Genomic DNA, 16039 nt, shown 5'->3' with positions numbered 1-16039 from the left:
AGGTGAGGACCCTAGAGGTGAGGACACAAGACTGGCATGTCAGAGGTTGTGGGTTTAAATCTGATTGAATGTAGCAGTATAAAGACTTTGGATCATAACCTGGAAATCTGGATAGTCACCGGAGAATTGGCATTTTGCTATTCCATTGTTTCATGTTTATGAACTGCTCTTATATGTGAGATTTGAGTCCACACAGCATATTTGATATCTCAATGTCCTCAGGGCAACTTGTAATGGGCAATATATGTCACATGGAATTACAGGTCACCCGAAAATCTTGCCATTTTAACTGCCATTTTTGTATATGCGCCTTCTTCCCCCAGTCTCCTGCTTCTTTAACTATACAGCTCCATCCGGCACAGTGTTGTCACCGAATTATCCAGCAGGCTACGGAGGGAACCTCGACTGTGCATGGCTCATCATCACTGCACCAGGCAGCCGAGTACACATCACCTTCAATGACTTTGATGTTGAGACGCGCTTTGACTTCCTGACCATGCGAGATGGGGAAGAACCTGATGCTGAACTCATCGGCACGTTCACAGGGGCTGAGGCTCCAACGCATGTGTCCAGTAGCGGGCACGTCCTTCGGCTCGAGTTCCAGAGTGACAACTCGATGTCTGGACGTGGGTTCAATATCAGCTATGCGAGTGAGTTGACAGCATGCTCATCACCTCCATCCTGTGTTGGTTCTCTGCTTATTAACTATACCAAAGATGGAGCTAGACAGAACGGCTTTGTTGAGCTTAATGTCCTCATATGGAAAACTTAAATGGTTATTACATGATTACTTCCAACCTTAAAGGTGGAGATCAAAATCGAGCTATCAATCGGAAGATTAATGAGAATGCAAGTTAATGGATGAAAATATAGAAATCGAAGACACGGCAACAACAAACCAAACAAAAATGGGTGGATTGGAAATTTGGAATATCTCTTGACTGTGGACGATTGAGCTCCAAATGGGCCTCATCATCTCATTGATTCCTTCTACATTCTCTAATTACACTGAACAACAAAAATTTTTTACTGGAGATGTGTAAAGTGATTTAGACTAATTTGGGTACGCTGATTTCAAAAAGCATAACCGTTTTGCTGTATCACGTAAGGATTTTCAGTAACAGAAATATTCCCATTGCCTAGAAGTCAGGATTTCAATGAAATTTACAAAAATTCATTTATTCATTTATTTCATCATGAATGCTTCAAAATTATAGAAATTACAGAAAAACTCCACTAGAATGGAATTAAAAATGCTTTAGGCATTTGGCTTTGCGTTTGTGCTGCTCTGTGTCAGTTTCACGATGCAGGAACCAGCAGAAATCGCCCATCATGTTCGGGTTGTGCCGCCGTTGGTAACGCGTCTCCATGAGTGAAATCTCTTGGTGGAATCGCTCGCCGTGCTCGTCCGAGACTGCTCCCAAGTTGTCAGGGAAGAAGTTCAGGTGCTGGTGTAGGAAATGGATTTTCAGGGACATCCTGGAGCCAAGTTTCCTGAAGGACTCCAGCAGCTGCTGCACTATTTCTTCATAGTTGTCCGCGCGCTCGTTCCCCAAGAAGTTGTCCGTCACAGCTTTGAAGCTCCTCCACGCTGCCAGCTCTTTGGGGTTTAGAGTTGTCGGAAAAGTTTCGTCCTTCATAATCTGTCGGATTTGCGGTCCAACAAAGACACCAGCCTTGATCTTGGCCTCCGACAAGGTGTTGCCAAACTTTTCCTTGAGGTATAAAAACCCACGCCCATTCAGATCCATTGCCCGTACAAAACTTTTCATCAAGCCGAGCTTTATGTGGAGTGGTGGAAGGAAAACCTTGGCTGGGTCGACAAGGGCGACATGCTTCACGTTGTGTCGACCAGGTACATGCTCTTTTCGCTCTTCCCAATCTTTCTTCGTCCAGTGATTCTTGTCGTCTCTGCTATCCCAGAGACAAAGGAAGCACATGTATTTCGTGTAGCCTGACTGCAGCCCTAACAAAAGCGCCACCACTTTCAAGTCTCCGCAGATGTGCCAGTTGAAGTCATTGTACTTGATGGAATCAAGCAGCTGCCACATAGTCTCATAGGTCTCTGTCATGCCGAACGCGTGAGCCAGTGGGACTGATGGTTTCTCGTTGCCATTGTGGAGCAAAACAGCCTTCAAGCTGTTCTTCCCCGAGTCGATGAAGAGGCGCCAGTCTGCAGGATCGTGATCACACCCAAGTTCTTTCAACAGATCGTTGATGTCACTGCAGAATGTCATCGTGTCTTCCATCTCAAAGAACTCAGCCATGTCTCTGTGACGTGCTCTGAACAAGGATATCTTGGTGTTAGGTTCAAGTAGATTCCACTGCTGCAGCCTTGATCCAAGCAGCTCTGCCTTCGCCTTTGACAGCGAGAGATCTCTTACAAGATCATTTAAGTCTCCCTGGTTCGGAAGGTGTGATTCTTGAGTGTCGGGTTCAAAAGGTTCATCATCACCATCCTCTTCACCACTGCTTACAGCTATGTTCTGATCAGCTGGAGGTGTTGGAACGGGGTTCTCGTCATCATGAGGCACAGGTTTACGAGCAGAGACGCAGTCAGCGTACTTGATGTGACCTTTATTCTTCTTGTTGAAGCCGGCGATGCTTGTGCAGCAGAAATAACAATCATCATGATGATTCTGCGGCTCACGCCATATCATGGGCACCGCAAATGGCATGCTCGCGCGCTTGCCCACCAACCACTGAGTCAAGGTTGTGTGACAGCTTGTGCAGCAGATGTGTGGTGCCCAGCTCTGTTCTTGGTCCCCCACCTTACACCCGAAGTAGTGAAAGTAGGCGGCCTTCATTTTCACTGCTGTTGATATACTTCGCTGTTGATCTTTTTTGGTATACCGACCACAGACATAACAGAAGTTGTCAGGATGATTGGTACAGGAACGCCTACTCATCTTTATCTGAAAGAAAGAAATATAACACAAGTTAACAACAATTGTACGAAATAGACATGTTAAAGACATATGTAAATTTCATTGAAATCCTGACTTCTAGGCAATGGGAATATTTCTGTTCCTGAAAATCCTGACGTGATACAGCAAAACGGTTATGATTTTTGAAATCAGCGTTCTCAAATTAGTCTTAATCACTTTACACATCTCCAGTAAAAAAATTTTTTTGAAATTTGTTGTTCAGTGTTATTAGCTCACCGGGACTTCAGTCAGGTGAGCTTATGCGATTGAGCAGTGTCCGTAGGTGAGTGAGTGAGTCCGTCCGGAAACCCTTCATTCCTTATCGCTTGAACTAAACACACGATTTAAATTAAACTTGGCCACAAGATTTTTATCTGATGCCTAATAAAGATATATTGACTGCATCAAAATCTGTGCTCATTTCGGCGGTCTTCGGGGGTGTTTTTTGACACCCCCAAAATGTATATTTGCTTTCTTCTCCGAAACTAAACATACAATTTCGATAAAATTTGACGACAACCTTCATCACGCATAATGTACTAAAGTTTATTGACCACATCAAAATCTGCACTTATTAAGAGGGTTGACAGGAGGTGAGGGGTGATTTGACACCCCCCAAAATAGGTATTTGTTTTCTTCTCTGAAACTGCACACACAATTTCGATTAAACTTGACCACAACCTTCATTGTCTGTGTTCTACCAAAGTGTATTGGCCGCATCAAAATCCACTTTCATTAAGGGGGTCTACGGGGGTGGGGGCAAGGGGAAGTAGGTTGACCCCACAGAATAGTTATTTGTTTTCTTTTCCAAAACTACATACGCAATTTCGATGAAACGTGACCACAACATTCATCACCCATGTTGTAGCAGTGTATTGACCACATCAAAATCTACGCTCATTAAGGGAGTCTATGGGGGTTTTTTGACCCCCTAAAATAGGTATTTTCTCGCTTCTCTGAAATTACACACACAATTTCAATGAAATATGACCACAACCTTCATCACCCGTGATGTACCAAAGTTTGTTCACAGCATAAAAAATAATAATCAGGGTCTAAGGGCATCTGCGGGGGGGTTTGAGTGACTTTCTCCTGATCCAGGTGAGCTTCAGGACAAGCGGTCCTATTTGTCAAGATGGCCACCTATATAATCCTCCATTCATACTGATAAGCTTTACTCATCTCAATAATGATGTATCCTTTTATTTTTCAGCAGTTCTTTACTCAAGGCCCAGTCACACCTTGACGTTTTAGCCAGCAATGTCAACGTATCAAAATGTATGTAAAACGCTGGCTTGCGTTGAACTTTTGATGTTTGTTTTTTTAAGTTTTGGTCGTATTCATAACGAGTTGGTCGTATGCATAACATATTGGTAACAGACACAGAACGTTTCGTTGTCTTATAGAGAACTTATACCAATGAATGCTTAGCCTATTGTCGGTGTTCACAACCTATGCTCAACGATAGTCTAACTTATGCATAGCGCGCTGCACGTATCGCCCATGATCACGTGGCGTAGCCTATTAAAAGGCTGCTCCACAACGATTCAAATCATAACCGCCGGAGAAATGGAAGTGTCAACATCGCAGTCACACCTTGGCGATCTTGCCAGCGTATGCCGACCTCTGAAAAATGCGTCTAAAACGCTGGCGCACGTCGAATACGGTATGGGTAAAGGCCCGGTCACACCTTGATGTTTTAGCCAACGTATGCCGATTTTTGAATTTTTTTTCTAAAACGCTGGCACACGTTGAATACGTTATGGGTAAGTTTTGATAACATTGAGAGCACGCTGGCATACGTCGTAGTACGTTGCCATACGTCGTTGTACGTTGGCTTCAAACGTTGTACTTTTAGGTTGTCCTCAAATTTTTTCATGCTTGAAATTTCACGACGTATGCCGGCGTATGACTCACACGTTCCACTACGCTGGCCACAAGTTGTAGGCACGGTCTGCGATCGTTGACAGACATAAACACATGCTACTTGTAAGTTAATCATAAGTTGAGACACGCCGAGGTAATGTTTAGCGTACCCGAAACTTATTTCTAACCTATGATTAACGTGTTGTTGGCACATTACGCGATCGTTGCCACACGTCGACAGACGTTACTTTTAAGTTACTCATAGGCTGAAAGACGTCGGTATAATGGATCGTCCTTGCGTCAGCGTCCACGGCCACGGCCAGGACACTTATTTGCAGCATTCTTCAAACTTTTCTTCGGCATGACGAGGATGTTCACACTTCGATGTCTAGCTTGGCTATGATTCCAATTGTCCATCGGCAGCGTCTATTTAAAATAGTCGAGTTTGAGCGTTTTAACACGTTCAGAAGAAACGATTAAAATTTCCAAACCCCAGCGTCAAAAAAAAAAACAAAAAAAACAAAACAAAGGCGATTGACAGCAATTTAAATCGTTCATTGTCAACAATGAAACTAGCTGAGTGGCTCCGTTTAAAAGTCGTTGAGTGTAAAAAAAAAATCCAATTGTTGAGCGCAAGCGTCTACTTTCAATAGTGGGGTTTGAGCGATTTAGCACGTTCAATAGAAACGATTAAAATTTCCAAACCCCAGCGTCAAAAAACAAAGGCGAGTGACAGCAATTTAAATCGTTCATTGTAAACAATGAAAATAGCTGAGTGGTACCGTTTAAAAGTCGTTGAGTGTAAAAAAATTCAAATTGTTGAGCGCAAGCGTCTACTTTCAATAGTGGAGATGCAGCCATTTAAATCGTTGAGTGGCAGCCTATGAACCTACCCGTGGACACGCGGACGCAAGGACGATCCATCATAACCCACACCCTCCCCCTCACACTCACCTACTACTGCCAACATGAACAAACTACTACTAATACAAATACTGATACTGATACTGATACTGATACTGATACTGTTACTGCTGACATGGACATCGACTCAAAAAGGAACTCGAAAACACTGTTGGGTTCCCCTTTTATGAACACCATTTTTATATACCAATTCCCAAAACCGCTGGGAACATGTCTTTATATGGCAGTTGTAAGCTAGAAACACATTCATTTTTTTTTTTTTTGTCGACCGGAAGACGTCATTGGAATACGTCTACATATGTCGATGTGTGTTGGGACTACGTAAAGAATTGGTTCAAAGCACGTCAAACACAAGTTAGAAATAAGTTTCGTGTAAAAAAGACATTACCGCGACGTGTTTCGACTTATGAGTAGCTTATAAGTAGCCTTTGTGGACGTGTGTAAGCGTCCACATATCGTGTGTAAAACTTATCCCCATCGCATGCGGAACGTGTCATACGCCGAGTACGTCGTAAAATTTTGAACATGTTCAAAATTTCTTGACGTACTCTACTTACTACGACTTATGACAGCGTATTTAGCGTTCTACTCGCGCATACCAAACTTACCCATACCGTATTTGACGTGCCCCAACGTTTTAGACACACTTTTTGTGACGTCGGCATACGCTGGCAAGATCGCCAAGGTGGGACCGCGATTTTGACCCTTCCATTTCTACGGCAGTTATGATTCGAATCGTTGTGCGTCAGCCTTTTAATAGGCTACGTCACGACATCGTCGGCGATGCGTGCAATGCGCTATGCCTGAGTTCGACTATCGTTGGGCATCGGTTGTGTAGGCCGATAACAGGTTCAGCATTCGTTGGTATAAGTTATCTATAACACAACGAAACGTTCTGTGTAGTTACCAATGCGTTATACATAAGACCAAGTCGCTATGAATACGTCCGAATCTTTAAAAAAAAACATCAAAAGTTCAACGTAAGCCAGCGTTTTACATACATTTTAATACGTTGCCATCGCTGGCTAAAACGTCAAGGTGTGACCGGGCCTTAAGTTTGGTATACGTGAATAGAACGCTAAAGTACGCTATCATACATCGTAGTAAGTGGAGTACGGCTTGTAATTTTAAACGTGTTAAACATTTTACGACGTACTTACCGTATGACACGCGTTCCGCATGCGATGGGAATAAGTTGTACGCACGATATGTGAACGTTGGCACACGTCGACAAAAGTTACTTGTAAGTTACTCATAAGTCGAAACACGTCAAGGTAATGGTTGGCGTCAGGGTGATAGACTCCCTGGTTTTTTTTTTTGGTTTTTTATTTATTTATTTTTTTCTTCGGTATGACGGTGATGTTGACACTTCAATTTCTAGTGCGTTTATGATTTAAATCGTTGAGCGGCAGCCTTTTAATTATATTATATTATAACCGCACTAGAAATCGAAGTGTCAACATCACCGTCATACCGAAGAAAAAAAAACAACAAAAAAAACAGGGAGTCTGGAACACTGACGCTAACCATTACCTTGACGTGTTTCGACTTATGAGTACCTTACAATTAACGTGTGTCAACGATCGCGTAACGTGCCAACAACTTATGGCCAGCGTAGCGGAACTTGTGAGTCATACGCTGGCATAAGTCTTAAAATTTCAAGCATGGAAAATTTGAGGACAACCGCAAAGTACAACGATGAAAGCCAGCGTACTACGACGTATGGCAGTGTTTTTCAGCGTGCTCTCAATGTTTCCAAAACTTACCCATAACGTATTGGACGTGCTCCAGCGATTTAGACAAATTTTTCAAAAATCGGCATAAGCTGGCTAAAACGTCAAGGTATGACTGGGCCTTAACATTGGTCCTGTCTCTCTGTTATATCCATTGTTTACCTGTTTTCTTTCTGCTCCATTGTTGCTTTATAAATCCTACACTCACTGTTTCCAAGTTCTTTCAGCTGCCTCAATCCTTTTACGAAACACTCTTTCAAGACAACAGCTCACTACCATGTCATATTTCGTACATACCCATGATTTCTTTTAGTTATGCTTCATTACTCCTCTCTACATCCAATGTTTGTTCCCTACCATGCTTCCTTATCTTATTGTAGATTTCATGACTTGTAGATCCCTTGTCTAAGTGTTCCCCCATCATTCCAATGTTAATGTGTTCAATGTACACTGTCATTCTTTCACTCTTTGAGGAACTGCACTCTTTGTGTTAATTAATGACAACTACTCAGCAAATTTTTGTCGTTGGTGCTTTGATGACCAAACCTTTTTGGCGGTGTAATGTCAGCAAATTTACACCCCCAACACAATCCACATTAAACAATGGTATTTGGGAATTATGGTGCATTGAGAAGCCATTAGGTCCATAATTCCTGTGCCGCATTCATACCTCGACATTTCACACTATGGCAGGTAGTACTACATCATAATTTAACCCAAAGCAGAAAGTTTCTCCCAGGTGCTGATCCAATAGCGCCTGAAAATGGCTTAAAATGATGCTGCTGAAGTTTAACGTCCAAAACTTGAAAATGCAGACAGCACAAGCAGCTTTTTGTTCTCATGTACAGGATGGCATGCTCTGAGATGTAGTGCCCCCTGTATCTCACAAACACAGAAGTCTTTGTTTAGGTTTGACTCGATCAGGAATGGAACCAAAGCTGGATGTCTCAATGATGAGCACACGTCAAAAAATTATCTTTCCTACTACTTCAAAACACATTTCATCAGCAGGCTGTTGCATGGTCAAGTAAAACACCTCATATGCTATTTAAAGTTTTCTGTTCTTTCATCAATATCTAACACAAGTATCTTCCTCCTCTCCAGACTTGTTAATGTCAGTGCTATCTGATTATGGATTAAACATTGTTGTGTCTGGTTTTGCATCTGATTTCAAATTCCAGGGTATCGATCCACTCTAAATCCTACAAGCTGGTGAAATTAATGACAGTTCCTCATTGATAACCAACGATAAAGCCGAGGCTTTCTCGTGCCCTTGCTCTGCGTTGTAGGGACAAACAAAAATTGAGTGTGTGCCAGATTAGTAGCCTCAAATTGTTGTTTTGACAACATCAACAGAACATGAATGCATTCCACATCCAAGTTCTTTGTTTTCTTTCCCAATACTCAAAAATTCATACCACGCTGCGCTTACAACATAGCGTAGTTCTGTTTCATGCTTGGCATTTTGAAGAGTAGCTTGAAAGCCTAAAAATTATAAGTATATCGTTTAATTTTTTTTGATTTCCTTTTAGATAATTGTCTTACGAATTATTTCTCAGATTAAAATCAATTCAAAAGTCCTTCAAAATTCTGGCTTCATCCTGCTGGATTTATAAAATTGACTGTGAATTATTAATGGAGTGAAATTCATTGTTTGTCATGGCGGCATGAGGATTGACCTCCATTGTTGTTTCAGCCTTTGGCCTCAACGAATGCCATGATCCTGGGATACCGGTGAATAGCCGCCGGTTTGGCCACAGCTTCAAACTCGGCCAATCAGTGTTCTTTGTGTGCGAAGATGGCTTCATCCGTACGCAAGGTGCTGAGAGCCTCACGTGCATCGAGAAAGAAGGTCGCATCCGCTGGAGTTCCACGTTGCCGCGCTGCGAGGGTGTGTATCTCATATCATTCCCTCCTTTCATCTCCATACCATTTGCTTGTCATCGTAATAGTATTTAGTCTTATTATATTGAACTTGTCATTCCTTACTAATTGCATGATCTAATTTGCTTGCTAATTGTGATTATTATCTAGTGCACTTTTGCATTGTCCGATAGCACCTCGCGAAGAGGGTCATGCTAACCAGTCTGAACTGATTGACATGACTAATGCTTCAGATTTTCCATTTGAAATGTGATTTATTTAATTACTTTGAGGAAAGGAAAAGGCTTGAATAATTATAAATTGTCACCAAAAAGGCCATCATGTTACACAATAGTTCACTCCTCTGGATAAGAATGCTCATGTACTCATTATATACTGTTTTCAGGTTCAAGCACTTTTCCAATAGACAAGAACAGTTGACACGATACATAAATGCCAAAGATTTCGATGGTAGCCTTTCAGCGCAAGAAACATCATGGCATCACACTGAACCCGCGATGGATAATTCAATCTGCTGAGATCAAATGAAAAATTGACAGGAATTCAAAGAGATGTTTATATGTACTACAAATGGAAATTAACATATTTTTAACTCTGCTACCGAAGGTGGATGGAGGTTATGTTTTTACCCCTGTCTGTCTGTCTGTCTGTCTGTCTGTCTTTGTCTGTGTGTTTGTGAACAGGATATCTCAAAAAGTTGTGGACGGATTCGGACCAAATTTGGTGGACAGCTTGGTATGTAACACGGATGACATGATTTGATTTTGGTGAATATCCGATTCTGGATCCGGATCTGAGAATTTTTTAAGTGATTCTTTACCATTGAGTGATTGGGCTAAAACGATATATAGCACAATATCCAAAAAATTTCTGGACAGATTTGGACGAAATTTGGTGGATGAGTTGGTGAGGTGATGAGAACAAGCCAATGAAATTTTACTTCCAGTCCGAATCCAGATCCGGCCTATCATTGGGATACAGAACGTAAACTAATCAGCCTGGCAGAGGTATGCACTCTATTGAGTGGCCGTTCTCATTTAAAATGTCATCATGTAGCTTCCCCATTAAAATAAAAATGTCATTGGTTACATCCTAATGGGTTCACAAAACACAAGTACAGACAGGGAGGGGTTCATGAGGATTCTTTATAATTCAAGCCACATCAATCGAATGAAAAGTCTTTTCAATGAAAGTTGAGACATTGTCAATGCAAAGTAAAAGGATCTCCTTTTATGTGTAAGTGGAACACAAAAGGTTGACGTCATCAATGAAAATCCAAAAGTGCCTTATTTTTCTCCAAATGAAACAAATGACGGTGAATGCATTTGGTAATGGCTGTTGTCAACTTATGCGCTCAGTTTGCTGGCATGTTGCAAAATGATACAGAAGTCCTGTTGAGGAGTAAATTGTATTTTAAGAATTTATGGCAACATCTTCATGTTTGATTAAAAGTGCAAGGCCCAAAGCATCACTTGGCAAGAAGCTAAGGCACAAAGGCCTGCTCCTTTCCCATAGCAGACATATTGCCCATATTACCGTTTCCTGGATATAGGTTTTGAATGGTCTCTAAACCTCATCTGTTTACATCGGTCCTTTCTTATTCCAGTACTGTGATACATATTCATTCATGTATGCGCTCTTTGCCTTATTAACGAAGTTCAGTTGTTCCACTTACATCTATTACTTAGTCCCTTTTTGTTTTTCCTGACTGTAGAATTGTCCTCTATGTCCATGAATCACATTCTTCCTTCCAGTCCCTCAAAGTGGTGACTCGTTTGTATCTCACCTTGTCCAAATGACCTGCATCTTTCTTTTCGATTCCTGTTACCCCTGTTTAACTGTTCCAATTGTTGTTGCATTTGTATACCTGTCTTGACTTCACAATTGAAGTATACCTGTCTTGACTTCACAATATAAAACTTGACAGTCGCTCAAGTAAAAAGCTGCACCCTCCTGTTCCATTGTGTACAAACATTCTGCTCTCTCTTCTTTTATTTTCCACTTGTATCGATATCTATATTTGAAAGTTGCACTTTGTGTTTTGAGGAGTTTTAGTTGAATCATTTTGTAGATTTAATTGCCATGTTCATGTATTATGAATTTTTACTTTGTTACATTTTATATTGCTACACGGGCAGGGAGAAGCATGTGTAATGATATTTGTGTAATAGGATAGCTGTTTATACATCTTCACTTGGGGGCTTTATTCCATGGACGTTGCCTTGGTAACACCGCAGGAGTACCATAGGACTGTGCAGTTCCACATGCCGCCCTTACGAAAATTGAGCTTTATTACGCTGCAAAATTTTCAATCCCAAGATGCTCACTGTCAGAATTCTCTGCAACAGGAAGTGATTTGGCAGTTTTTAATGAGATGGGTGAATTTTTGCCATAATTGCATCATAATTGTTCCAAGATGTAGTTTGGCACTCGCACACAGCGATGCCATATGGTATGCAGTGATAGAGCACATTCCCATTCTCTCTCCCATTTCCGCAGCTTCGTGCGGAAGCCACCTTACCGCTCCTAGTGGCACCATCTTCTCCCCTGGCTGGCCGGCAGCGTATAAAGACTCTCTTACCTGCGAGTGGGTATTGGAGTCCAATCCAGGAAGCGCCATAAAGATCACCTTTGAAAGGTCACATAATTCGCAAATCACTTTGATTTTGCAAATTGAATTAATTTGCTGTCGTAACATTTTTAGATTTTTTAATTTTTTAAAGATGTCCTTTTGCTTCTGCTTCTTTGTCAAGTGATCAAGCAAAATGACCACAGAGCATTGTTCTCTCAGCGAGAACAAGATATGATGTGTAATTTGGTGGCAGTACCAGCTGTCCTTGTAAATTTTTTGGTAGCAGTCTTATTGTTCCGGTGGTAGAATGGCAGGTCTGGAAGATCAATAACAATTCTTTCCTTGTGGATTATTCCAGACTTCCACATTATTCCAGAGGTATTGGTTAACAGAAATGGGTATTCACATGTATCCAGGATAATCTGAATGCCTTTAAGTGAGTTTCATGAGTTAATCAAATGATCGGTTACATCAATTTTGTTTGCAGAAAGTACTGGTGTAAAATATGATGCAAAACATGGTGTGTGTGTGTGTGTGTGTGTGTGTGTGTGTGTGTGTGTGTGTGTGTGTGTGCGTGCGTGCGTGCGTGCGTGCGTGCGTGCGTGCGCGCGTGTAAGAATTTTCACTAAGCTTTGCTTCACCATTTTAAAACAGTAAATAGCAGGCTGGGCTTCAGGTGACCTTTCATTCATGGTCCACGAACTTCTTCCAAGCAGTGCTGTTGTTGTCAGGAAGCCGGAATGAAAGATCAAAATTAAATAAGCATTCCGGCTCAGTTGCAGTCTGTGAAAAAGCACAGAGCTTCCCACTTCACAGAGCAGTGTCAGCTGCTACACTGCTATCCACAGTATGAGTCAGACTACGAATCAGATTCATAATAATTTTATTGGCAAATCAATTTTATTGGTGGCTTTCTTCCTGGAGAGAATTTAGAGATTATATTCATTGGTAATGGGTTCCTAAACAGGGTTTAATTTGTGGCAATCACTCCATTTTATTGAGGATCCTCACAGCACGTGCTTGTGTGGCACAGGGGGTTATGGTCACCATTCCAGTTAAGACATGCGAGTTGTATGTACTCCCTCATGGGATGGCCTAACGGCTCATCCCCTGGGAGAATCCACTCTAACTGATGATACACAGTTGTTCCCAGTTGTCGTATGACCATGCATTCTGGCCCTTTGGCCTGGATGTTTATGCTTGTTTGGCCATGTGTTTCAGCCTTCTGACTGAAGTACATGAGTATACTAGTTTGACAAGTTTTGTTGGACTGTGCATTTTGGTTGTGGGGCCTTGGTGCAGATTCTCAACTTTGTTACAATGTATGATTTTTTTTTTTAAACCTTTTAAATATAAAAGTCATGTGAATGAAACATGTGAATGACCTGGTAAATTTGTTTGAAGTCCAGAAGCTTCTCTCCAGGCAGTTCCCCCACTCTGTGATTGCAAGCCGTGTCAAAGAACTTTGAAGAAGACCAGACCACGTGCTACCTGTAATCCAAACACAAACTTAGAATTTGTTCAGAGTGCCGGAGAAAGCTCGCATGCTCTTCAAGGAAGACACCGTGGAATCTTTAACTTCCACCAATGAATGAGAGCAGATGAAAAGGCCAGTTTCCCGTAAATCCGGTGTAAGGTGCACACATTGATATATTACCCTGCCTATGAAAACCAGGGTGACAGCTTATAGCTGGATAGAATTTCAAACCCAGGCGTGACAGCTCAGAGACAAGTCAATAATCCTCCTATAACATTCCAGGTGATAAGAAAAACCTTATATTTCTTTGAAAAAAAAACTTGTCATGTGAGGTGTAAAAGCATTTGCTAATTCTCCCACCAATGCCATCCAAATTTGCTAATTTTCTTGCCGCCTCATACACTGTCCACCACATTCTCACAGGAAAGGCGTTCTTTTGTGAATAATTCATCAATTCTCGATGGATCCAGGCATCGGTTATCACACGTGATGGAAATGCGGGAGAATTAATATTGAAATTGTTCACAAACACCGGAACCAGGAGCGCCGCCATATTGGACATGCAGAGCAGCTTGAAAATGAGAAACATTCTCATTGGTCAAGAGTGACGTTCATTACAAATCTTTATATCTTTTACTATTGAAGTGCAAGCTCACTTTATGAAGGAATAACAAAGAAACTGGTGAATGCTGCAGTAAGAACTTTAGGTAAAGAGTATATAGGATCAATAACTGTGCTTTCTGGGCAAGATTGAGTAGTCCCCTGAGTTTGGGGGCGAAACTGATCGATATAAGGCCACGGCACCAGGCCGACTGGGGTGTATGTATTTGTTCAACATCGTGCTTTGGCCTTCGTGCCGAAGTGCACATGTACACTAGTTTGATCAGCTTTGTGGACTGTCTAATTTGGCCATGGGAGCAAAGTACACGTCCTTGGATTTGTGAGGCAATAATATATTTTTTTACCTTTTTAATGAAATAAATGCTGGTTTCATAAGATCCCCGAACGTTGATTGTATGTTCACGCATTCTGGCCCTATGGGCTAGGGTGTATGTGTTTTTGTATGAACCATGCACTTTGGGCCAATGTGCATGAGTATTTAACTGTGTACCTTTGTCTTGGGGTTGAAGTACACGTCCTCAGCTTATTTGAATTGATTTTTTTTTTTTTTTTTTACCTTTTTTGTTGAAAAAACACATCTCAACAGCGAGTTGGCCCCAAATGGAAAACGGTGATTGTAATTCGATGCATTTTGTCCTTTGAGCCAAGGTGCACGTGTATTCGTTTGACAATTTTTTATTGACTGTGTAGTTTGGTCTTGGGGATGAAGTATCCGTGCTAACCTTTCTTGTATTTTTATTTTTACTGTTTTCCTCAACAAAGATGAGGACCAGGTGTCGGAAAGGCGATCATGGATTGATTCCTTTCAGCAAGGGGTGGCTTAGTGATTTGCCAGTATTTAAGGCTTTTAAGGCTCGTGTACTGTCGGCTGACTGATGCTGCGGTAAGCAGTGTAGCAACTGAACCTACTTTATTCAGTTGATGGTTCTCTTACTCACAGACTGCATCTGAGACAGAATGCACATTGGATTGTTGTGTAGTCATAATAATTAATAATTACATTGATTGAGCACTTAATATAAGTGTTTCCAAACACTTTACAAATTAATTGATTACAATTTACCAAATAGATTAAAAATGGAAAAAAATAGACTTACATCACATACTTATAAAATGCTATGTATTGCTTAAAAACGATGTTCATTGAAAACCCCTGTGATTTGCAAAACAAAGAGTTTACCCCAATCTCTCTCTATCTCTATCTCTATCTCTATCTCTATCTCTCTCTATCTCTCTCTTTCTTCACCAAATCGGTCAATGCAGGTAAGATGGTGGAAACCAGACGTGCACATGTGAACTTCGGAAAAATATATTATTTAATTGGGCACGAGACAGCGTGAAATCCGAGACGCAAAGACGCAATTAATAAAAGCACAATACTTGATGCAGGCAAACAAACAAAGCCTGTGTTTAGGGCCCACGCAAACACAGTCATGCCCACTGAACTGGACGAGCTAATTAGGAAGCTGGCAGTTCGTCCCAGAGTAACATATTAAGTGGTGTTGAAGGTGCCGACGTTCACAAAAGCGATTTGTATCATGGTGTACCTCCACGTCATGGTGTACCTGTACCTCTAGGGTGGCCAAAGAAAGATTGGGAAGTCACAGCATCCCTGCCTTTAAGGACCCCCCTGCCCTCAATAAATTGTTGTCAGGACCCAGTTGGTGGCAGTCAATAGTGTGCCACATTCACGCAGAGAAATGGACCAGGCCAATCGACGCTACCGATCCGGACCCAATCAATGTCCTTGCCAAAAAGCAACATGGGTCAATGGTGCGCCGCCTTGCTCACCACCAATCAGAGGACTGGTACTTCTTCCAATCACTATCCTTACATAGTGTGCATTGTGGAAAACTTTGGTGGGGGGAGGGAAGGGTGGGGGGTGTACGGCCGTGAGCCACAGGTACTGGCTGCATCGGTGTCGTGTTTGCCTCGACCACTTCGCTCTCACCTGGCTCCTACCCGATTAGACTCAGGGCATACATCACGGGACCAGAATATGGTGCTAAGGACGAAAAGTAACTACAGTCCCCCC

General features: G+C 41.8%; 1 protein-coding gene across 4 annotated transcripts in view; it reads left to right on the top strand.

The window, feature by feature from the left end:
• Positions 1-16039, top strand: part of LOC147017206 (CUB and sushi domain-containing protein 3-like) — an 879227-nt gene that overhangs the window by 473132 nt on the left and 390056 nt on the right. For all 4 annotated transcript variants that reach the window (XM_085846657.1, XM_085846658.1, XM_085846656.1 and 1 more), the window contains 3 exons: positions 324-650; positions 9147-9341; positions 11834-11972. In XM_085846657.1, coding sequence (XP_085702783.1) covers positions 324-650; positions 9147-9341; positions 11834-11972 — 661 coding nt within the window. The remainder of the gene's footprint in view (positions 1-323; positions 651-9146; positions 9342-11833; positions 11973-16039) is intronic.

Source organism: Eptatretus burgeri, chromosome 11 (genome assembly GCF_056783735.1).
Source record: "Eptatretus burgeri isolate ZD-2024b chromosome 11, Ebu_testis_v1, whole genome shotgun sequence".
Classification (NCBI taxonomy): Eukaryota; Metazoa; Chordata; class Myxini; order Myxiniformes; family Myxinidae; genus Eptatretus; species Eptatretus burgeri.
The sequence above is the reverse complement of the archived record's forward strand: the minus strand, read 5'-3'. Positions and strand labels throughout refer to the sequence as shown.